This window comes from Mustelus asterias, unplaced genomic scaffold (genome assembly GCF_964213995.1).
Source record: "Mustelus asterias unplaced genomic scaffold, sMusAst1.hap1.1 HAP1_SCAFFOLD_2487, whole genome shotgun sequence".
Lineage (NCBI taxonomy): Eukaryota > Metazoa > Chordata > Chondrichthyes > Carcharhiniformes > Triakidae > Mustelus > Mustelus asterias.
The window spans coordinates 12,249-38,033 of NW_027592432.1; the positions used below are offsets into that span (position 1 = coordinate 12,249).

At 50.0% G+C, this 25,785-nt stretch overlaps 1 protein-coding gene across 1 annotated transcript in view; it reads right to left on the bottom strand.

The window, feature by feature from the left end:
• Positions 1–1,987: 1,987 nt before the first annotated feature.
• Positions 1,988–25,785, bottom strand: part of LOC144489741 (prickle-like protein 2) — a gene marked incomplete at its 5' end in the record, with an annotated part of 28,247 nt that continues 4,449 nt past the window's right edge. The window contains 5 exons of the mRNA XM_078207595.1: positions 1,988–3,508; positions 8,281–8,757; positions 10,196–10,382; positions 11,913–12,116; positions 12,860–13,000. Coding sequence (XP_078063721.1) covers positions 3,051–3,508; positions 8,281–8,757; positions 10,196–10,382; positions 11,913–12,116; positions 12,860–13,000 — 1,467 coding nt within the window. The remainder of the gene's footprint in view (positions 3,509–8,280; positions 8,758–10,195; positions 10,383–11,912; positions 12,117–12,859; positions 13,001–25,785) is intronic.

Here is a 25,785-nt window from a genome sequence, read left to right on the forward strand (position 1 = left end):
TAAAGTCCCAACCTATTCAATCTCTCTCTGTAACTCAGCTTCTCAAGTCCCGGCAACATCCTTGTGAACCTTCTCTGCACTCTTTCAACCTTATTTACACCCCCCTCCTGCCCTCCTCCTCCCCTCTCTCCTCTCACCTCCCCTCCTCCACTCTCCTCCCTCCCCCAACTCCTCCCCCTCTCCTCCCTCCCCTCCTCTCGCCTCTCCTCCCTCCCCCCAACCCCCTTCCCCTCCCCCTCTCCTCCCTCCCCCCTCCCCCCTCCCCTCCCCTCCTCTCTCCTCCCTCCCCCCCCAACCCCCTTCCCCTCCCCCTCCCCTAACCCCACCCCATCCCCTCCCCTCTCCTCCTCCCCTAACCCCACCCCATCCCTCCCCACCAACCCCCCTCTCCTTCCCCCCTAACAACCCCCCCCCCCCCCCCCCACAATGTAGCAGTGCTGGGGAGGGGGATGAGCCATGTAGCCTCCCCCCCACCCCAAATAACTCCCAAAACTCCGCCCAGAGCAGCAGGGCTGGAGTCAACCTCGAACGGCCCACAGCCCAAACCCCATGCCTCAGATAACAGAATCCCATTGGCTTGTATCCCCAAACAATTGCAGCTTGTTCCCCACCCCCACCCCCCAGCCCCCCCCCGACAAACCGGTTGTTCAGCCTCTCTGCTCCGTGCTGGTGATTTTGCCGCGCACACTGGTCTCCTCCCACACCCCCTTACTTCAGATCCACCCCCCTGCCCCGTCCCCCGTATCCTTCTATTCCTTTCTCCCCCGTGTATTTATCCAGCTCCCCCCGCTTAAACACATCGACACGATTCACCTCAACCACTCCCCGTGGGAGCGACTTCCACACTCTCCCCACTCTCTGGGGAAAGAGCTTTCTCCTCAATTCACCCCCATTGGATTTATTAGTGACCGTCTTAGACTGATAGGTGGAATAGGGAGACTGGAACTGTGCACAGTATTCCGAGTGGGATAGGGAGACCGGAACCGTGCACAGTATTCCGAGTGGGATAGGGAGACCGGAACTGTGCACAGTATTCCGAGTGGCATAGAGAGACCGGAACTGTGCACGGTATTCCAAGTGGGATAGGGAGACCGGAACTGTGCACGGTATTCCAAGTGAGATACAGAGACTGGAACTGTGCACAGTATTCCAAGTGGGATACAGAGACTGGAACTGTGCACAGTATTCCAAGTGGGATTGGGAGACCGGAACTGTGCACGGTATTCCAAGTGGGATACAGAGACTGGAACTGTGCACAGTATTCCAAGTGGGATTGGGAGACCGGAACTGTGCACAGTGTTCCAAGTGGGATAGGGAGATCGGAGCTCTGCATAGTATTCCAAGTGGGATAGGGAGATCGGAGCTCTGCACAGTATTCCGAGTGGGATAGGGAGACTGGAACTGTGCACAGTATTCCGTGTGGGGTAGAGAGACCGGAACTGTGCACAGTATTCCAAGTGGGATAGGGAGACCAGAACTGTGCACAGTATTCCAAGTGGGATAGGGAGACCGGAACTGTGCACAGTCTTCCGAGTGGGATAGGGAGACCGGAACTGTGCACAGTATTCCGAGTGGGATAGGGAGGCCGGAACTGTGCACAGTATTCCGAGTGGGATAGGGAGCCTGGAACTGTGCACAGTATTCCGAGTGGGATAGGGAGCCTGGAACTGTGCACAGTATTCCAAGTGGGATAGGGAGACCGGAACTGTGCACAGTATTCCGAGTGGGATAGGGAGGCCGGAACTGTGCACAGTATTCCGAGTGGGATAGGGAGCCTGGAACTGTGCACAGTATTCCAAGTGGGATAGGGGAGACTGGAACTGTGCACAGTATTCCAAGTGGGATATTTTGATATTCCAACCCTCTTGCAATGAATGTCAATGTGCTCTTTGCCTTCCGAATAAATGGAGTGTGAGAGACAGAGGATTGTCGATATCTCTTTATATATAATGTGTGTGTATATATACATCTGTTATTGCAAATAAAATATCCTCAATAAGCTCTGGCTGTTGTCTCCCTCCGAGCGAGAACTGAATCTCTCTCAGAGTCTGGTCTGTGTTGACAAAATTTCCACCCTCCCACCTCCAAAGAATTGTGCCTGGAGGGTGGGGGGGGGGGGGGGGCGCCAGCGTCCATCGTTTACCTCACAAGTCACGCCATGTTGATGGGGGAGAGGGGGGGATCGCACTCCATCTGTCAGTGTGTGCCTCATGGGGACAGGGATGGGGAGGAGACCCCAGGAATGTGGAGTGGGAGAGGTGGGGGTGGGGGGGGGTCTCAAATTAGATTGAGACAGGTGCTTGGACAAATGCCCCCATGATGCAAGTGGAGGGTGGGCGGCCATTTTGTCCATTGATGTTAAGGGAGGGCAGCCATTGGTCCATTCAACTTAAGGGAATGTGGCTACTGGTCCATTTATGTTAAGGGAGGGCAGCCATTGGTCCACTTATGTTAAGGGAGGGTGGCCATTGGTCGATTCAGGTTAAGGGAATGTGTCATTGGAAGATTTAGATTAAGGGAGGGCAGCCATTGGTCCATTTAAGTTAAGGAAGGGCGGCCATTTTCTCCACATCGCCTGGAGGAAGCGCAGCGTTGCCAACAGGAGCTAATGGCGGGGAACGGGAGATAACGGGACAGAAAGAGCCAGAAACGTCACGGGAAAATGAATTCCCGGTGGAAAATACTCGCCACACCCCCCTCGCCCCCACCTCAAAAAAATGTAGTGAATCGTAAAATGGGAAACGCAAGGATTCAGCTTGGAAAGGATCTGGGAAGAGTTCGATCTGGCTGCAGATTGGGTGGGGGATGGGCTCAGTCTGTTAACCTCACCGGGCCTTTGGTGGTCAGATTGCTGTTGTATTTGCCCCTTGGAGGGGTCATAACCTCACCATCGCGCCATCAGCGCCTTGGATAGAGACAAAATGGCCGCCAATCTGGCCAAAGGGCAGAAAATGGCCACCAATCTAGACAGCTTAAAATGGCGGCCCACAGTCCACGGCCCCCAGTGGTCAAAACCACCACCTTGACACCTGAACTCTGACCCTGCAGAGCTACGACACCCAGCAGCCGCTATCCTTGGGGCGTCTCTCAGGCCGAACATCAGGCCTGTCGGAACCACGCAGGTAATGGGGCCGCGGGATTGGCTCCCCCAGGAAATAGCCGTCCTCCTCCGAGTCGGAGGACGAGGAACAGGACGAACACGGCTCGCCCTGACGGTCACTGCGGGAGCCAGGCCGCCCAGCCTCACTCCCGCCCACCACTCGCTCCAGTTTGGATTGCCGGTGTCTCCCGCGGCTGTCGCCAAACACCTGCTCCTCCGCAGCCGACGGTAGCGCTCCCTCTTCCCCAGCCGCAGATGGGGGTCCCTCCCCAGCCGGGAATCCCGGTCCGGATGGTCGGGATTGAAGCACGGACAAACTCTGCGGTTCCCGTCCACTGGCACGCTCCCTATCTCCGACATTCCCACTGGGATCAGGAGCAGAAAGTCCATTCAAACTGTCGAAAAATCCTGAGAGAGAGTGAAAGAGAGAGAGAGACAGAGATAGAGAGAGACCGAGACAGACAGAGAGAGACAGAGATTGGGACAGAGCGAGGGATAGAGCGGGGGACAGAGAGGGGGACAGAGAGGGGGACAGTGAGATAAAGAGAGGGACAGAGAGATAGAGAGAGGGACAGAGAGAGGGACAGAGAGAGGGACAGAGAGAGAGAGAGACAGAGAGAGAGAGAGACAGAGAGAGACAGCGAGAGAGAGAGAGAGAGAGAGAGAGAGACAGAGAGAGAGATAGAGAGAATGAGACAGAGAGAGAATGAGACAGAGGGAGAGAGAGAGAGAGTGGGAGGCAGAGACAGAGAGAGACAGAGAGAAAGAGAGGCAGAGAGAGAGAGAGACAGAGAGGGGGGGAGGGAGAGAGGGGGGGAGGGAGAGAGGGGGGGAGGGAGAGAGGGGGGAGGGAGAGAGGGGGGGAGGGAGAGAGGGGGGAGGGAGAGAGGGAGAGAGGGGGGGAGGGAGAGAGGGGGGGAGGGAGAGAGGGGGGGAGGGAGAGAGGGGGGGAGGGAGAGAGCGGAGAGAAGAAATAAACAATATGAAAAGTTTTTAAAGTTTATTTATTAGTCACAAGTAAGGCTCACATTAACACTGCAATGGATCATAGAATCATAGAAACCCTACAGTGCAGAAAGAGGACATTCGGCCCATCGAGTCTGCATCGACCACAATCCCACCCAGGCCCTACCCCCATATCCCTACATATTTACCCACTAATCCCTCGAACCTACTCATCCCAGGACACTAAGGGGCAATTTTTAACCTGGCCAATCCACCTAACCCGCACATCTTTGGACTGTGGGAGGAAACCGGAGCACCCGGAGGAAACCCACGCAGACACGAGGAGAATGTGCAAACTCCACACAGACAGTGACCCAAGCCGGGAATCGAACCTGGGACCCTGGAGTTGTGAAGCAGCAGTGCTAACCACTGTGCTACCGTGCCGAAGTTACGGTGAAAATCCGTAAGAAGAGTGGGTGAAGAGAATTTGGGAAGCGCTTTGGGCCCTAAAAACAGACAGATACCGGCGGGGGTGTGTGTCACCTGTCCCACATCAGGAGAATTCCCCCAGCACCTTTCACCCCCTCACCGTTTCAAATCAGCCTCAGAGCCTGGACATGAGTTAGACATTGAGGGCGGTCAGTATCACAGTGGAGGAAACACGTCAACAAACTCAACACAGCAAGATCCCACAGAATGGAGCATTTTACTGAGGGTGGGGGAGCGATCAATACCAGCAGATAGCGCGGTGTGGGACATATAGCCGACCGGCCAAGGATATCCCATCCCACAGTGCGGCACTCCCTCAGCACTGACCCTCCCACAGTGCGGCGCTCCCTCAGCACTGACCCTCCCACAGTGCGGCGCTCCCTCAGCACTGACCCTCCCACAGTGCGGCGCTCCCTCAGCACTGACCCTCCCACAGTGCGGCGCTCCCTCAGCACTGACCCTCCCACAGTGCGGCGCTCCCTCAGCACTGACCCTCCCACAGTGCGGCGCTCCCTCAGCACTGACCCTCCCACAGTGCGGGGCTCCCTCAGCACTGACCCTCCCACAGTGCGGTGCTCCCTCAGCACTGACCCTCCCACAGTGCGGCGCTCCCTCAGCACTGACCCTCCCACAGTGCGGCACTCCCTCAGCACTGACCCTCCCACAGTGCGGTGCTCCCTCAGCACTGACCCTCCCACAGGGCGACGCTCCCTCAGCACTGACCCTCCCACAGTGCGGCGCTCCCTCAGCACTGACCCTCACACAGTGCGGCGCTCCCTCAGCACTGACCCTCCCACAGTGCGGCGCTCCCTCAGCACTGACCCTCCCACAGTGCGGCACTCCCTCAGCACTGACCCTCCCACAGTGCGGCGCTCCCTCAGCACTGACCCTCCCACAGTGCGGCGCTCCCTCAGCACTGACCCTCCCACAGTGCGGCGCTCCCTCAGCACAGACCCTCCCACAGTGCGGCGCTCCCTCAGCACTGACCCTCCCACAGTGCGGCGCTCCCTCAGCACTGACCCTCCCACAGTGCGGCGCTCCCTCAGCACTGACCCTCCCACAGTGCGGCACTCCCTCAGCACTGGGGTCTTGCTCCATTTGGAGTGAGCCGGACAAAATTTTAGGCATTGTGATGTGGGCAGATTCCAAAGGATAAGTCAGACCACCCCGATTGGTCAGACGTGTCTGAATTTTGCTTTAATCCGTACTCGAGTCCATCTCTCAACACCAGAGGGAGAAAGACAGACACAGGTAACTTTCCATATATCCAGCCAACTGATACTTCCTCATTGAAATACCAATTCAAGCTCCCTCTATCTGTCCCCATCAAACTAGCGGAACAGGTACAGCACGGGGTTAGATACAGAGTAAAGCTCCCTCTACACTGTCCCCATCAAACACTCCCAGGACAGGTACAGCATGGGGTTAGATACAGAGTAAAGCTCCCTCTACACTGTCCCCATCAAACACTCCCAGGACAGGTACAGCACGGGGTTAGATACAGAGTAAAGCTCCCTCTACACTGTCCCCCATCAAACACTCCCAGGACAGGTACAGCACGGGGTTAGATACAGAGTAAAGCTCCCTCTACACTGTCCCCATCAAACACTCCCAGGACAGGTACAGCATGGGGTTAGATACAGAGTAAAGCTCCCTCTACACTGTCCCCATCAAACACTCCCAGGACAGGTACAGCACGGGGTTAGATACAGAGTAAAGCTCCCTCTACACTGTCCCCATCAAACACTCCCAGACGGGTACAGCACGGGGTTAGATACAGAGTAAAGCTCCCTCTACACTGTCCCCATCAAACACTCCCAGGACAGGTACAGCACGGGGTAAGATACAGAGTAAAGCTCCCTCTACACTGTCCCCCATCAAACACTCCCAGGACAGGTGCAGCACGGGGTTAGATACAGAGTAAAGCTCCCTCTACACTGTCCCCATCAAACACTCCCAGGACAGGTACAGCACGGGGTTAGATACAGAGTAAAGCTCCCTCTACACTGTCCCCATTAAACACTCCCAGGACAGGTACAGCACGGGGTTAGATACAGAGTAAAGCTCCCTCTACACTGTCCCCATTAAACACTACCAGGACAGGTACAGCACGGGGTTAGATACAGAGTAAAGCTCCCTCTATCTGTCCCCATCAAACTAGCGGAACAGGTACAGCATGGGGCTAGATACAGAGTAAAGCTCCCTCTACACTGTCCCCCATCAAACACTCCCAGGACAGGTACAGCACGGGGTTAGATACAGAGTAAAGCTCCCTCTACACTGTCCCCATCAAACACTCCCAGGACAGGTACAGCACGGGGTTAGATACAGAGTAAAGCTCCCTCTACACTGTCCCCATCAAACACTCCCAGGACAGGTACAGCACGGGGTTAGATACAGAGTAAAGCTCCCTCTACACTGTCCCCATCAAACACTCCCACGACAGGTACAGCATGGGGTTAGATACAGAGTAAAGCTCCCTCTACACTGTCCCCATCAAACACTCCCAGGACAGGTACAGCACGGGGTTAGATACAGAGTAAAGCTCCCTCTACACTGTCCCCATCAAACACTCCCAGACGGGTACAGCACGGGGTTAGATACAGAGTAAAGCTCCCTCTACACTGTCCCCCATCAAACACTCCCAGGACAGGTACAGCACGGGGTTAGATACAGAGTAAAGCTCCCTCTACACTGTCCCCATCAAACACTCCCGGGACAGGTACAGCACGGGGTTAGATACAGAGTAAAGCTCCCTCTACACTGTCCCCATCAAACACTCCCAGGACAGGTACAGCACGGGGTTAGATACAGAGTAAAGCTCCCTCTACACTGTCCCCATCAAACACTCCCAGGACAGGTACAGCACGGGGTTAGATACAGAGTAAAGCTCCCTCTACACTGTCCCCATCAAACACTCCCGGGACAGGTACAGCACGGGGTTAGATACAGAGTAAAGCTCCCTCTACACTGTCCCCATCAAACACTCCCAGGACAGGTACAGCACGGGGTTAGATACAGAGTAAAGCTCCCTCTACACTGTCCCCATCAAACACTCCCAGACGGGTACAGCACGGGGTTAGATACAGAGTAAAGCTCCCTCTACACTGTCCCCATCAAACACTCCCAGACGGGTACAGCACGGGGTTAGATACAGAGTAAAGCTCCCTCTACACTGTCCCCCATCAAACACTCCCAGGACAGGTACAGCACGGGGTTAGATACAGAGTAAAGCTCCCTCTACACTGTCCCCATCAAACACTCCCAGGACAGGTACAGCACGGGGTTAGATACAGAGTAAAGCTCCCTCTACACTGTCCCCATCAAACACTCCCGGGACAGGTACAGCACGGGGTTAGATACAGAGTAAAGCTCCCTCTACACTGTCCCCATCAAACACTCCCAGGACAGGTACAGCACGGGGTTAGATACAGAGTAAAGCTCCCTCTACACTGTCCCCATCAAACACTCCCAGGACAGGTACAGCACGGGGTTCGATACAGAGTAAAGCTCCCTCTACACTGTCCCCATCAAACACTCCCAGGACAGGTACAGCACGGGGTTAGATACAGAGTAAAGCTCCCTCTACACTGTCCCCATCAAACACTCCCAGGACAGGTACAGCACGGGGTTAGATACAGAGTAAAGCTCCCTCTACACTGTCCCCATCAAACACTCCCAGGACAGGGACAGCACGAGGTTTGATACAGAGTCACGCTCGCTTTATGCTGCATTGGCGTTCATACCTCTTGCTCCTTTGTCGAGATGATTCACTGGACAGGAGCCTGTGGTGGTGGTCGTCATGGCGACAGGGCCCTGAGGTTCGGCCACTGTCCACTCTCCATCCCCGGGCCGCAGGGCAGGCGTGGGGCTCTCGCTCTCCGACCCTGCTCTTTGATCTTGGCCCTCGTTTGGTGTGGAGGGTCGCTGAAGCCCTGCCGATGTGGGTGGGCGGGCCTCAGGCCTCGTTGCTGTCAGTAGGCCTCGCCCTGAGGCCCTCCGTCGCTTCGACGACCTGGGCCGGCCTCCATGGATGGCCGAGTCGCCAGAGTCCGTCGCCTCCTGTTGGCCAGCCTGAGCGCAGGACTTGGAGCAGAAGATGAGGCCCTGCTTGGGCAGGAAGGGGAGGCCCAGGAGGGAGCGCAGGCAGTGGGCACAGCGGAAACATAGCTGGGTGGCGTGCCAATGCTGCCCGTGATAGGTCATCTCACTCTGCTCCACCCCTGCCGTGGAAACAGAGAGAGAAAAAAATATAATTAGACACACAGCAAAAAACATTCTGCTCACACACACAAAATGGAGATAGTGTAGAGGGAGCTTTACTCTGTATCTAACCCCGTGCTGTACCTGTCCTGGGCGTGTTTGATGGGGACAGTGTAGAGGGAGCTTTACTCTGTATCTAACCCCGTGCTGTACCTGTCCTGGGAGTGTTTGATGGGGACAGTGTAGAGGGAGCTTCACTCTGTATCTAACCCCGTGCTGTCCCTGTCCTGGGAGTGTTTGATGGGGACAGTGTAGAGGGAGCTTTACTCTGTATCTAACCCCGTGCTGTACCTGTCCTGGGAGTGTTTGATGGGGACAGTGTAGAGGGAGCTTTACTCTGTATCTAACCCCGTGCTGTCCCTGTTCTGGGAGTGTTTGATGCGGACAGTGCAGAGGGAGCTTTACTCTGTATCTAACCCCGTGCTGTGCCTGTCCTGGGAGTGTTTGATGAGGACAGTGTAGAGGGAGCTTTACTCTGTATCTAACCCCGTGCTGTACCTGTCCTGGGAGTGTTTGATGGGGACAGTGTCGAGGGAGCTTTACTCTGTGTCTAACCCCGTGCGGTACCTGTCCTGGGAGTGTTTGATGGGGGACAGTGCAGAGGGAGCTTTACTCTGTATCTAACCCCGTGCAGTACCTGTCCTGGGAGTGTTTGATGGGGATAGTGTAGAGAGAGCTTTACTCTGTATCTAACCCCGTGCTGTACCTGTCCTGGGAGTGTTTGATGGGGACAGTGCAGAGGGAGCTTTACTCTGTATCTAACCCCGTGCTGTACCTGTCCTGGGAGTGTTTGATGGGGGACAGTGCAGAGGGAGCTTTACTCTGTATCTAACCCCGTGCTGTACCTGTCCTGGGAGTGTTTGATGGGGGACAGTGTAGAGGGAGCTTTACTCTGTATCTAACCCCGTGCTGTATCTGTCCCGGGAGCATTTGATGGGGACAGTGTAGCGGGAGCTTTACTCAGTTTCTAACCCCGTGCTGTACCTGTCCTGGGAGTGTTTGATGGGGACAGTGTAGAGGGAGCTTTACTCTGTATCTCACCCCGTGCTGTATCTGTCCTGGGAGTGTTTGATGGGGACAGAGGAGAGGGAGCTTTATTTTGTATCTAACCCCGTGCTGTACCTGTCCTGGGAGTGTTTGATGGGGGACAGTGTAGAGGGAGTGTTTGATGGGGACAGGGTAGAGGGAGTTTCACTCTGTATCTAACCCCGTGCTGTACCTGTCCTGGGAGTGTTTGATGGGGACAGTGTAGAGGGAGCTTTACTCTGTATCTAACCCCATGCTGTACCTGTCCTGGGAGTGTTTGATGGGGGACAGTGTAGAGGGAGCTTTACTCTGTATCTAACCCCATGCTGTACCTGCCCTGGGAGTGTTTGATGGGGTCTGTGACGCACTCACCGATATGTTCCCCACAGCTGTCACAGTATTCAGCGTAAACGGCCTCGAAGCAGGTGAAACAAAATGGCTGACTCCCCTTCATGACGTACCGTAGTCCGGCCAATGGAGCCTCGCACTCGAAGCAGCAGAAGTGCCTGACATGCCAGTGACGGCCCTCGGCCACCGTGCATTCCGTGGAGAAGATTATCTGCAGAGAGAAACAAGGGCAAGGGTCGTGTTTAATCCAGACAAAGATTCAGAGGGAGCCAACCTCAGGTCAAAGGTCGTGGCTGCTGTTGTTGCCACGGGAGATTTCTCATCCCTAGGCCTGAGGCCTAGACTACCAGGCCTTGAGATGATTCCACCCTGTTTGAGGGGTCGTGAGGCTGGTCTGATTAAATGACGAGACAGAGTACAGGAATGAGATAGAGAATCTGGTGAACTGTTGCAGTAACAATAATTTCTCCCCCAATGTCAACAAAACGAAGGAGATTGTCATCGACTTCAGGAAGTGTAAAGCAGAACATGCCCCTGTCTACATCAATGGGGATGAAGTGGAAAGGATCGAGAGCTTCAAGTTTTTAGGTGTCCAGATCACCAACAACCTGTCGTCCCCTCCATGCCGACACTATAGTTAAGAAAGCCACCAACGCCTCTACTTTCTCAGAAGACTAAGGAAATTTGGCATGTCAGCTACGACTCTCACCAACTTTTACAGATGTACCATAGAAAGCATTCTTTCTGGTTGTATCACAGCTTGGTCTGGGCTCCTGCTCTGCCCAAGACCGCAAGGAACTACAAAAGGTTGTGAATGTAGCCCAATCCATCACGCAAACCAGCCTCCCATCCATTGACTCTGTCTACACTTCCCGCTGCCTCGGAAAAGCAGCCAGCATAATTAAGGACCCCACGCACCCCGGGCATTCTCTCTTCCATCGGGAAAAAGATACAAAAGTCTGAGGTCACGCACCAACCGACTGAAGAACAGCTTCTTCCCTGCTGCCGTCAGACTTTTGAATGAACTTATCTTGCATTAAGTTGATCTTTCCCTACACCCTAGCTATGACTGTAACACTACATTCTGCACTCTCTCCTTTCCTTCTCTCTGTACGGTAGGCTTTTGGTTAGCACTGCTGCCTCACAGCGCCAGGGACCCGGGTTCGATTCCCGGCTTGGGTCACTGTCTGTGCGGAATCTGCATGTTCTCCCCGTGTCTGTGTGGGTTTCCTCCCACAGTCCGAAAGATGTGTTGGTTAGGTGCATTGGCCATGATAAATTCTCCCTCAGTGTACCTGAACAGGCGCCGGAGTGTGGCAACTAGGGGATTTTCACACTAACTTCATTGCAGTGTTAATGTAAGCCTTACTTGTGACACTAATAAATAAACTTTAAATAGCCTGCAAGAAACAATACTTTTCACTGTATACTAATATATGTGACAATAATAAATCAAATCAAGTAATGTTGGTGCTTGCCAACTCTTGTGTGAGAGAGAAGCCTACCTTCTCTCTTTCCTCTGGAAGTGGCCCAAAAATTTGGGAACAGGCTTCAGTTTGGGCCTAGGAGCAATGGAGCCAGATTTGGATCCCAATTGGGCAGGGATACTCAGGGGTGCGGGGGCATCGCTGCCTGGCTGGGATTGCTGGCAGGGAGGGCAGAGCAGAGGTAGATATTTGGCTGTGATTGGCTTTGCGTGCCAACACCTCCACCCGCCCAGGGGATCCGCCACCCCACTCACCTCATCACAGGCCTGGCACCGCGGCTTCAGCTGCTCAGCGTGATGCCTCCCGCAGTAGATCTTCCCGTCCTGGTAGAAGTAGATGAGGTCCAGCAAGAGCTCGCTGCAGGTGGCACAGGTGAAGCACTCGGGGTGCCAGCAAGCCCCGTGCCCTGCCCGGCTGGCAAAGACAGCGAGATCGCCGCATCGGATCTGCCGGCCACACTGCAGGGGGGAGAGCGGGGAGAGAGAGGAGCAGAGAGGTCAGATGGTCTGGTACGACAGAGGTCAGAGGACAAAGAGCAGATGTGAAGGACAAGGCAGAGGGCAGGCTGCCAAGGGAGGGTGGCTGGTATGTCAAGGGGGGATGGGCAGAAGGTCAACGCAGGAGGGCGGAAGGTCGGGGGAAGGTCAGAAGGTGAGCGGGAGGGTGAATGTCAAAGGAGAGGGCGTAAGGTCAAAGGGCAGGGAAGAAAGTCACAGGGAAGGGCAGAGGATCAGGGGAGAGGTGGAAGGTCAAAGGGGAGAGGTGGAAGGTCAAAGGGGAGAGGCGGAAGGTCAAGGGGAGGGATGGAAGGTCTAGGGGGGTGGACAGAAGGTCAAGGGGGGTGGACAGAAGGTCAAGGGGGGTGGACAGAAGGTCATGCAGTGGGCAGAAGGTCAAGGGAGGTGGGGGAATGGTCAAGGGAAGGGGGCAAAAGGCCAGGGCGAAGGTCAGAGTGTCAGGTCAGAGCAGAACATCAAGGGCAGAGTGGAATTAAGGTTAGGGGGAGTGGGCAGAAGGTCATGGGGCGAAGTTCAGAGGGTCAGGGTGGGCAAAAAGGTCACAAGCGAGGGCTGAAGGTCGAGCGAGTGGGCAGAGGTCGCGAGGCGAAGGTCAAAGGGTCAGGCGGGCGAAGGTGAGGGAAGACTGGGGTCAGGGTGGAGGATGAGATTGAGGTGTCGGGGAAAATGTTTGAAGCAGGTACCTGCTGACAGATGGCCCCGGTTATAACCACAGGGAACGGGCAAACAGTCCCACGACCAAGACTCTCCCTCTTACGCTGCTGACTAAACAGCTTCAATTCCTTCACCTCCTCATCATCCACCAGCGAGCTGCAATATTGAGGCTGTGGGAGACACGGACATCACCCATTAGCCCATATATAAACCCCCCCGAACCCCACGATTAGATTCCAGTCTGTACCTCACTCCCGGGTATCTGTTATTCTATATATAAACCCCCCCGAACCCCTCGATTAGATTCCAGTCTGTAACTCACTCCCGGGTATCTGTTATTCTATAGATAAACCACCCCGAACCCCTCGATTAGATTCCAGTCTGTAACTCACTCCCGGGTATCTGTTATTCTATATATAAACCACCCCGAACCCCTCGATTAGATTCCAGTCTGTAACTCACTCCCGTGTATCTGTTATTCTATATATAAACCACCCCGAACCCCTCGATTAGATTCCAGTCAGTAACTCACTCCCGGGTATCTGTTATTCTGTATATAAATCACCCTGAACCCCTCGATTAGATTCCAGTCTGGAACTCACTCCCGGGTATCTGTTATTCTGTATATAAACCCCCCCGAACCCCTCGATTAGATTCCAGTCTGTAACTCACTCCCGTGTATCTGTTATTCTATATATAAACCACCCTGAACCCCTCGATTAGATTCCAGTCTGTAACTCACTCCCGGGTATCTGTTATTCTGTATATAAACCCCCCCGAACCCCTCGATTAGATTCCAGTCTGTAACTCACTCCCGGGTATCTGTTATTCTATATATAAACCTGCCCGAACCCCTCGATTAGATTCCAGTCTGTAACTCACTCCCGGGTATCTGTTATTCTATATATAAACCCCCCCGAACCCCTCGATCAGATTCCAGTCTGTAACTCACTCCCGGGTATCTGTTATTCAATATATAAACCCCCCCCCTGAACCCCTCGATTAGATTCCAGTCTGTAACTCACTCCCGGGTATCTGTTATTCTATATATAAACCCCCCCGAACCCCTCGATTAGATTCCAGTCTGTAACTCACTCCCGGGTATCTGTTATTCTATATATAAACCCCCCCTGAACCCCTCGATTAGATTCCAGTCTGTAACTCACTCCCGGGTATCTGTTATTCTATATATACACCCCCCCGAACCCCTCGATTAGATTCCAGTCTGTAACTCACTCCCGGGTATCTGTTATTCTATATATAAACCCCCCCGAACCCCTCGATTAGATTCCAGTCTGTAACTCACTCCCGGGTATCTGTTATTCTATATATAAACCCCCCCGAACCCCTCGATTAGATTCCAGTCTGTAACTCACTCCCGGGTATCTGTTATTCTATATATAAACCCCCCCGAACCCCTCGATTAGATTCCAGTCTGTAACTCACTCCCGTGTATCTGTTATTCTATATATAAACCCCCCCGAACCCCTCGATTAGATTCCAGTCTGTAACTCACTCCCAGGTATCTGTTATTCTATATATAAACCCCCCCCTGAACCCCTCGATTAGATTCCAGTCTGTAACTCACTCCCGGGTATCTGTTATTCTATATATAAACCCCCCCGAACCCCTCGATTAGATTCCAGTCTGTAACTCACTCCCAGGTATCTGTTATTCTATATATAACCCCCCCCCCGGACCCCTCGATTAGATTCCAGTCTGTAACTCACTCCCGGGTATCTGTTATTCTATATATAAACCCCCCTGAACCCCTCGATTAGACTCCAGTCTGTAACTCACTCCCGGGTATCTGTTATTCTATATATAAACCCTCCCCCGAACCCCTCGATTAGACTCCAGTCTGTAACTCACTCCCGGGTATCTGTTATTCTATATATAAACCACCCCCGAACCCCTCGATTAGATTCCAGTCTGTAACTCACTCCCGTGTATCTGTTATTCTATATATAAACCACCCTGAACCCCTCGATTAGATTCCAGTCTGTAACTCACTCCCGGGTATCTGTTATTCTGTATATAAACCCCCCCGAACCCCTCGATTAGATTCCAGTCTGTAACTCACTCCCGGGTATTTGTTATTCTATATATAAACCTGCCCGAACCCCTCGATTAGATTCCAGTCTGTAACTCACTCCCGGGTATCTGTTATTCTATATATAAACCCCCCCGAACCCCTCGATTAGATTCCAGTCTGTAACTCACTCCCGGGTATCTGTTATTCAATATATAAACCCCCCCGAACCCCTCGATTAGATTCCAGTCTGTAACTCACTCCCGGGTATCTGTTATTCTATATATAAACCCCCCCGAACCCCTCGATTAGATTCCAGTCTGTAACTCACTCCCAGGTATCTGTTATTCTATATATAAACCCCCCCCCTGAACCCCTCGATTAGATTCCAGTCTGTAACTCACTCCCGGGAATCTGTTATTCTATATATAAACCCCCCCGAACCCCTCGATTAGATTCCAGTCTGTAACTCACTCCCGGGTATCTGTTATTCTATATATAAACCCCCCCGAACCCCTCGATTAGATTCCAGTCTGTAACTCACTCCCGGGTATCTGTTATTCTATATATAAACCCCCCCTGAACCCCTCGATTAGATTCCAGTCTGTAACTCACTCCCGGGTATCTGTTATTCTATATATACACCCCCCCGAACCCCTCGATTAGATTCCAGTCTGTAACTCACTCCCGGGTATCTGTTATTCTATATATAAACGCCCCTGAACCCCTCGATTAGATTCCAGTCTGTAACTCACTCCCGGGTATCTGTTATTCTATATATAAACCCCCCCGAACCCCTCGATTAGATTCCAGTCTGTAACTCACTCCCGGGTATCTGTTATTCTATATATAAACCCCCCCGAACCCCTCGATTAGATTCCAGTCTGTAACTCACTCCCGTGTATCTGTTATTCTATATATAAACCCCCCCGAACCCCTCGATTAGATTCCAGTCTGTAACTCACTCCCAGGTATCTGTTATTCTATATATAAACCCCCCCCTGAACCCCTCGATTAGATTCCAGTCTGTAACTCACTCCCGGGTATCTGTTATTCTATATATAAACCCCCCCGAACCCCTCGATTAGATTCCAGTCTGTAACTCACTCCCAGGTATCTGTTATTCTATATATAAACCCCCCTGAGCCCCTCGATTAGATTCCAGTCTGTAACTCACTCCCGGGTATCTGTTATTCTATATATAAACCCCCCTGAACCCCTCGATTAGACTCCAGTCTGTAACTCACTCCCGGGTATCTGTTATTCTATATATAAACCCCCCTGAACCCCTCGATTAGACTCCAGTCTGTAACTCACTCCCGGGTATCTGTTATTCTATATATAAACCCCCCCCCGAACCCCTCGATTAGACTCCAGTCTGTAACTCACTCCCGGGTATCTGTTATTCTATATATAAACCACCCCCGAACCCCTCGATTAGATTCCAGTCTGTAACTCACTCCCGGGTATCTGTTATTCTATATATAAACCCCCCCGAACCCCTCGATTAGATTCCAGTCTGTAACTCACTCCCGGGTATCTGTTATTCTATATATAAACCCCCCCGAATCCCTCGATTAGATTCCAGTCTGTAACTCACTCCCGGGTATCTGTTATTCTATATATAAACCCCCCCGAACCCCTCGATTAGATTCCAGTCTGTAACTCACTCCCAGGTATCTGTTATTCTATATATAAACTCCCCCGAAACCCTCGATTAGATTCCAGTCTGTAACTCACTCCCCGGTATCTGTTATTCTATATATAAACCCCCCCGAAACCCTCGATTAGATTCCAGTCTGTAACTCACTCCCCGGTATCTGTTATTCTATATATAAACCCCCCCGAACCCCTCGATTAGATTCCAGTCTGTAACTCACTCCCAGGTATCTGTTATTCTATATATAAACCCCCCCGAATCCCTCGATTAGATTCCAGTCTGTAACTCACTCCCGGGTATCTGTTATTCTATATATAAACCTCCCCGAACCCCTCGATTAGACTCCAGTCTGTAACTCACTCCCGGGTATCTGTTATTCTATATATAAACCCCCCCCGAACCCCTCGATTAGATTCCAGTCTGTAACTCACTCCCGGGTATCTGTTATTCTATATATAAACCCCCCCGAACCCCTCGATTAGATTCCAGTCTGTAACTCACTCCCAGGTATCTGTCATTCTATATATAAACCCCCCCGAATCCCTCGATTAGATTCCAGTCTGTAACTCACTCCCGGGTATCTGTTATTCTATATATAAACCCCCCCGAACCCCTCGATTAGATTCCAGTCTGTAACTCACTCCCAGGTATCTGTTATTCTATATATAAACCCCCCGAAACCCTCTATTAGATTCCAGTCTGTAACTCACTCCCCGGTATCTGTTATTCTATATATAAACCCCCCCGAATCCCTCGATTAGATTCCAGTCTGTAACTCACTCCCGGGTATCTGTTATTCTATATATAAACCCCCCCCGAACCCCTCGATTAGATTCCAGTCTGTAACTCACTCCCAGGTATCAGTTATTCTATATATAAACCCCCCCGAACCCCTCGATTAGATTCCAGTCTGTAACTCACTCCCGGATATCTGTTATTCTATATATAAAACCCCCCGAACCCCTCGATTAGATTCCAGTCTGTAACTCACTCCCAGGTATCTGTTATTCTATATATAAACCCCCCCGAACCCCTCGATTAGATTCCAGTCTGTAACTCACTACCGGGTATCTGTTATTCTATATATAAACCACCCCGAACACCTCGATTAGATTCCAGTCTGTAGCTCACTCCCGGGTATCTGTTATTCTATATCTTAACCCCCCTGAACCCCTCGATTAGATTCCAGTCTGTAACTCACTCCCGGGTATCTGTTATTCTATATATAAACCAACCCGAACCCCTCGATTAGATTCCAGTCTGTAACTCACTCCCAGGTATCTGTTATTCTATATATAAACCCCCCTGAACCCCTCGATTAGATTCCAGTCTGTAACTCACTCCCGGGTATCTGTTATTCTATATATAAACCAACCCGAACCCCTCGATTAGATTCCAGTCTGTAACTCACTCCCGGGTATCTGTTATTCTATATATAAACCCCCCCGAACCCCTCGATTAGATTCCAGTCTGTAACTCACTCCCAGGTATCTGTTATTCTATATATAAACCCCCCCGAATCCCTCGATTAGATTCCAGTCTGTAACTCACTCCCGGGTATCTGTTATTCTATATATAAACCCCCCCGAACCCCTCGATTAGATTCCAGTCTGTAACTCACTCCCGGATATCTGTTATTCTATATATAAAACCCCCCGAACCCCTCGATTAGATTCCAGTCTGTAACTCACTCCCAGGTATCTGTTATTCTATATATAAACCACCCCGAACCCCTCGATTAGATTCCAGTCTGTAACTCACTCCCGGGTATCTGTTATTCTATATATAAACCCCCCTGAACCCCTCGATTAGATTCCAGTCTGTAACTCACTCCCGGGTATCTGTTATTCTATATATAAACCACCCCGAACCCCTCGATTAGATTCCAGTCTGTAACTCACTCTCGGGTATCTGTTATTCTATATATAAACCCCCCCGAACCCCTCGATTAGATTCCAGTCTGTAACTCACTACCGGGTATCTGTTATTCTATATATAAACCCCCCCGAAACCCTCGATTAGATTCCAGTCTGTAACTCACTCCCCGGTATCTGTTATTCTATATATAAACCCCCCCCGAACCCCTCGATTAGATTCCAGTCTGTAACTCACTCCCAGGTATCTGTTATTCTATATATACCCCCCCAAATCCCTCGATTAGATTCCAGTCTGTAACTCACTCCCGGGTATCTGTTATTCTATATATAAACCTCCCCGAACCCCTCGATTAGACTCCAGTCTGTAACTCACTCCCGGGTATCTGTTATTCTATATATAAACCCCCCCCGAACCCCTCGATTAGATTCCAGTCTGTAACTCACTCCCGGGTATCTGTTATTCTATATATAAACCCCCCCGAACCCCTCGATTAGATTCCAGTCTGTAACTCACTCCCAGGTATCTGTCATTCTATATATAAACCCCCCCGAATCCCTCGATTAGATTCCAGTCTGTAACTCACTCCCGGGTATCTGTTATTCTATATATAAACCCCCCCGAACCCCTCGATTAGATTCCAGTCTGTAACTCACTCCCAGGTATCTGTTATTCTATATATAAACCCCCCGAAACCCTCGATTAGATTCCAGTCTGTAACTCACTCCCCGGTATCTGTTATTCTATATATTTAAACCCCCCCGAAACCCTCGATTAGATTCCAGTCTGTAACTCACTCCCCGGTATCTGTTATTCTATATATAAACCCCCCCGAATCCCTCGATTAGATTCCAGTCTGTAACTCACTCCCGGGTATCTGTTATTCTATATATAAACCCCCCCGAACCCCTCGATTAGATTCCAGTCTGTAACTCACTCCCAGGTATCTGTTATTCTATATATAAACCCCCCCGAACCCCTCGATTAGATTCCAGTCTGTAACTCACTCCCGGATATCTGTTATTCTATATATAAAACCCCCCGAACCCCTCGATTAGATTCCAGTCTGTAACTCACTCCCAGGTATCTGTTATTCTATATATAAACCCCCCCGAACCCCTCGATTAGATTCCAGTCTGTAACTCACTACCGGGTATCTGTTATTCTATATATAAACCACCCCGAACACCTCGATTAGATTCCAGTCTGTAGCTCACTCCCGGGTATCTGTTATTCTATATATAAACCCCCCCGAACCCCTCGATTAGATGCCAGTCTGTAACTCGCTCCCGGGTATCTGTTATTCTATATATAAACCCCCCGAACTCCTTGATTAGATTCCAGTCTGTAACTCGCTCCTGGGTATCTGTTATTCTATATAGAAATCCCCCCAAACCCCTCGATTAGATTCCAGTCTGTAACTCACTCCTGGGTGTCTGTTATTCTATATATAAACCCCTCCGAACCCCTCGATTAGATTCCAGTCTGTAACTCACTCCCGGGTATCTGTTATTCTATATATAAACCCCGCCCGAACCCCTCGATTAGATTCCAGTCTGTAACTCACTCCCAGGTATCTGTTATTCTATATATAAACCCCCCCGAACCCCTCGATTAGATTCCAGTCTGTAACTCGCTCCCGGGTATCTGTTATTCTATATATACCCCCCGAACCCATTGATTAGATTCCAGTCTGTAACTCACTCCCGGGTATCTGTTATTCTATATATAAACCCCCCCCGAACCCCTCGATTAGATTCCAGTCTGTAACTCACTCCCGGGTATCTGCTATTCTATATATAAACACCCCCGAACCCCTCGATTAGATTCCAGTCTGTAACTCACTCCCGGGTATCTGTTATTTTATATATAAACCCCCCCGAACCCCTCGATTAGATTCCAGTCTGTAACTCACTCCCGGGTATCTGTTATTCTGTATATAAACCCCCCCGAACCGCCTCGATTAGATTCCAGCCTGTAACTCACTCCCGGGTATCTGTTATTCTATATATAAACCACCCCAAACCCCTCAATTAGATTCGTCTGTAACTGACTCCCGGGTATCTGTTATTCTATATATAAACCACCCCAAACCCCTCGATTAGATTCCAGTCTGCAACTCACTCCCGGGTATCTGTTATTCTGTATATAAACCACCCGAACCCCTCGATTAGATTCCAGTCTGTAACTCACTCCCGGGTATCTGGCATTCTATATATAAACCCCCCCGAACCCCTCGATTAGATTCCAGTTTGTAACTCACTCCTGGGTATCTGTTATTCTATATATAAACCCCCTCCCCGAACCCCTCGATTAGATTCCAGTCTGTAACTCACTCCCGGGTATCTGGTATTCTATACATAAAACCCCCGAACCCCTCGATTAGATTCCAGTCTGTAACTCACTCCCGGGTATCTGTTATTCTATATATAAACCCCCGGAACCCCTCGATTAGATTCCAGTCTGTAACTCACTCCCGGGTATCTGTTATTCTATATATAAACCGCCCTGAACCCCTCGATTAGATTCCAGTCTGTAACTCACTCCCGGGTATCTGTTATTCTATATATAAACCACCTCGAACCCCTCGATTAGATTCCAGTCTGTAACTCACTCCCGGGTATCTGTTATTCTATATATAAACCCCCCGAACCCCTCGATTAGATTCCAGTCTGTAACGCACTCCCGGGTATCTGTTATTCTATATATACACCCCCCCGAACCCCTCAATTAGATTCCAGTCTGTAACTCGCTCCCGGGTATCTGTTATTCTATATATAAACCTCCCGAACCCCTCGATTAGATTCCAGTCTGTAACTCACTCCCGGGTATCTGTTATTCTATATATAAACCACCCCGAACCCCTCGATTAGATTCCAGTCTGTAACTCACTCCCGGGTATCTGTTATTCTATATATAAACCACCCCGAACCCCTCGATTAGATTCCAGTCTGTAACTCACTCCCGGGTATCTGTTATTCTATATATAAACCATCCTGAACCCCTCGATTAGATTCCAGTCTGTAACTCACTCCCGGGTATCTGTTATTCTATATATAAACCCCCCTGAACCCCTCGATTAGACTCCAGTCTGTAACTCACTCCCGGGTATCTGTTATTCTATATATAAACCCCCCCCCGAACCCCTCGATTAGACTCCAGTCTGTAACTCACTCCCGGGTATCTGTTATTCTATATATAAACCACCCCCGAACCCCTCGATTAGATTCCAGTCTGTAACTCACTCCCGGGTATCTGTTATTCTATATATAAACCCCCCCGAACCCCTCGATTAGATTCCAGTCTGTAACTCGCTCCCGGGTATCTGTTATTCTATATATAAACCCCCCCGAATCCCTCGATTAGATTCCAGTCTGTAACTCACTCCCGGGTATCTGTTATTCTATATATAAACCCCCCCGAACCCCTCGATTAGATTCCAGTCTGTAACTCACTCCCAGGTATCTGTTATTCTATATATAAACTCCCCCGAAACCCTCGATTAGATTCCAGTCTGTAACTCACTCCCCGGTATCTGTTATTCTATATATAAACCCCCCCGAAACCCTCGATTAGATTCCAGTCTGTAACTCACTCCCCGGTATCTGTTATTCTATATATAAACCCCCCCCGAACCCCTCGATTAGATTCCAGTCTGTAACTCACTCCCAGGTATCTGTTATTCTATATATAAACCCCCCCGAATCCCTCGATTAGATTCCAGTCTGTAACTCACTCCCGGGTATCTGTTATTCTATATATAAACCTCCCCGAACCCCTCGATTAGACTCCAGTCTGTAACTCACTCCCGGGTATCTGTTATTCTACATATAAACCCCCCCCGAACCCCTCGATTAGATTCCAGTCTGTAACTCACTCCCGGGTATCTGTTATTCTATATATAAACCCCCCCGAACCCCTCGATTAGATTCCAGTCTGTAACTCACTCCCAGGTATCTGTCATTCTATATATAAACCCCCCCGAATCCCTCGATTAGATTCCAGTCTGTAACTCACTCCCGGGTATCTGTTATTCTATATATAAACCCCCCCGAACCCCTCGATTAGATTCCAGTCTGTAACTCACTCCCAGGTATCTGTTATTCTATATATAAAACCCCCGAAACCCTCTATTAGATTCCAGTCTGTAACTCACTCCCCGGTATCTGTTATTCTATATATAAACCCCCCCGAATCCCTCGATTAGATTCCAGTCTGTAACTCACTCCCGGGTATCTGTTATTCTATATATAAACCCCCCCCGAACCCCTCGATTAGATTCCAGTCTGTAACTCACTCCCAGGTATCAGTTATTCTATATATAAACCCCCCCGAACCCCTCGATTAGATTCCAGTCTGTAACTCACTCCCGGATATCTGTTATTCTATATATAAAACCCCCCGAACCCCTCGATTAGATTCCAGTCTGTAACTCACTCCCAGGTATCTGTTATTCTATATATAAACCCCCCCGAACCCCTCGATTAGATTCCAGTCTGTAACTCACTACCGGGTATCTGTTATTCTATATATAAACCACCCCGAACACCTCGATTAGATTCCAGTCTGTAGCTCACTCCCGGGTATCTGTTATTCTATATCTTAACCCCCCTGAACCCCTCGATTAGATTCCAGTCTGTAACTCACTCCCGGGTATCTGTTATTCTATATATAAACCAACCCGAACCCCTCGATTAGATTCCAGTCTGTAACTCACTCCCAGGTATCTGTTATTCTATATATAAACCCCCCTGAACCCCTCGATTAGATTCCAGTCTGTAACTCACTCCCGGGTATCTGTTATTCTATATATAAACCAACCCGAACCCCTCGATTAGATTCCAGTCTGTAACTCACTCCCGGGTATCTGTTATTCTATATATAAACCCCCCCGAACCCCTCGATTAGATTCCAGTCTGTAACTCACTCCCAGGTATCTGTTATTCTATATATAAACCCCCCCGAATCCCTCGATTAGATTCCAGTCTGTAACTCACTCCCGGGTATCTGTTATTCTATATATAAACCCCCCCGAACCCCTCGATTAGATTCCAGTCTGTAACTCACTCCCGGATATCTGTTATTCTATATATAAAACCCCCCGAACCCCTCGATTAGATTCCAGTCTGTAACTCACTCCCAGGTATCTGTTATTCTATATATAAACCACCCCGAACCCCTCGATTAGATTCCAGTCTGTAACTCACTCCCGGGTATCTGTTATTCTATATATAAACCCCCCTGAACCCCTCGATTAGATTCCAGTCTGTAACTCACTCCCGGGTATCTGTTATTCTATATATAAACCACCCCGAACCCCTCGATTAGATTCCAGTCTGTAACTCACTCTCGGGTATCTGTTATTCTATATATAAACCCCCCCGAACCCCTCGATTAGATTCCAGTCTGTAACTCACTACCGGGTATCTGTTATTCTATATATAAACCCCCCCGAAACCCTCGATTAGATTCCAGTCTGTAACTCACTCCCCGGTATCTGTTATTCTATATATAAACCCCCCCCGAACCCCTCGATTAGATTCCAGTCTGTAACTCACTCCCAGGTATCTGTTATTCTATATATAAACCCCCCCAAATCCCTCGATTAGATTCCAGTCTGTAACTCACTCCCGGGTATCTGTTATTCTATATATAAACCTCCCCGAACCCCTCGATTAGACTCCAGTCTGTAACTCACTCCCGGGTATCTGTTATTCTATATATAAACCCCCCCGAACCCCTCGATTAGATTCCAGTCTGTAACTCACTCCCGGGTATCTGTTATTCTATATATAAACCCCCCCGAACCCCTCGATTAGATTCCAGTCTGTAACTCACTCCCAGGTATCTGTCATTCTATATATAAACCCCCCCGAATCCCTCGATTAGATTCCAGTCTGTAACTCACTCCCGGGTATCTGTTATTCTATATATAAACCCCCCCGAACCCCTCGATTAGATTCCAGTCTGTAACTCACTCCCAGGTATCTGTTATTCTATATATAAACCCCCCGAAACCCTCGATTAGATTCCAGTCTGTAACTCACTCCCCGGTATCTGTTATTCTATATATTTAAACCCCCCCGAAACCCTCGATTAGATTCCAGTCTGTAACTCACTCCCCGGTATCTGTTATTCTATATATAAACCCCCCCGAATCCCTCGATTAGATTCCAGTCTGTAACTCACTCCCGGGTATCTGTTATTCTATATATAAACCCCCCCGAACCCCTCGATTAGATTCCAGTCTGTAACTCACTCCCAGGTATCTGTTATTCTATATATAAACCCCCCCGAACCCCTCGATTAGATTCCAGTCTGTAACTCACTCCCGGATATCTGTTATTCTATATATAAAACCCCCCGAACCCCTCGATTAGATTCCAGTCTGTAACTCACTCCCAGGTATCTGTTATTCTATATATAAACCCCCCCGAACCCCTCGATTAGATTCCAGTCTGTAACTCACTACCGGGTATCTGTTATTCTATATATAAACCACCCCGAACACCTCGATTAGATTCCAGTCTGTAGCTCACTCCCGGGTATCTGTTATTCTATATATAAACCCCCCCGAACCCCTCGATTAGATGCCAGTCTGTAACTCGCTCCCGGGTATCTGTTATTCTATATATAAACCCCCCGAACTCCTTGATTAGATTCCAGTCTGTAACTCGCTCCTGGGTATCTGTTATTCTATATAGAAATCCCCCCAAACCCCTCGATTAGATTCCAGTCTGTAACTCACTCCTGGGTGTCTGTTATTCTATATATAAACCCCTCCGAACCCCTCGATTAGATTCCAGTCTGTAACTCACTCCCGGGTATCTGTTATTCTATATATAAACCCCGCCCGAACCCCTCGATTAGATTCCAGTCTGTAACTCACTCCCAGGTATCTGTTATTCTATATATAAACCCCCCCGAACCCCTCGATTAGATTCCAGTCTGTAACTCGCTCCCGGGTATCTGTTATTCTATATATACCCCCCGAACCCATTGATTAGATTCCAGTCTGTAACTCACTCCCGGGTATCTGTTATTCTATATATAAACCCCCCCCGAACCCCTCGATTAGATTCCAGTCTGTAACTCACTCCCGGGTATCTGCTATTCTATATATAAACACCCCCGAACCCCTCGATTAGATTCCAGTCTGTAACTCACTCCCGGGTATCTGTTATTTTATATATAAACCCCCCCGAACCCCTCGATTAGATTCCAGTCTGTAACTCACTCCCGGGTATCTGTTATTCTGTATATAAACCCCCCCGAACCGCCTCGATTAGATTCCAGCCTGTAACTCACTCCCGGGTATCTGTTATTCTATATATAAACCACCCCAAACCCCTCAATTAGATTCGTCTGTAACTGACTCCCGGGTATCT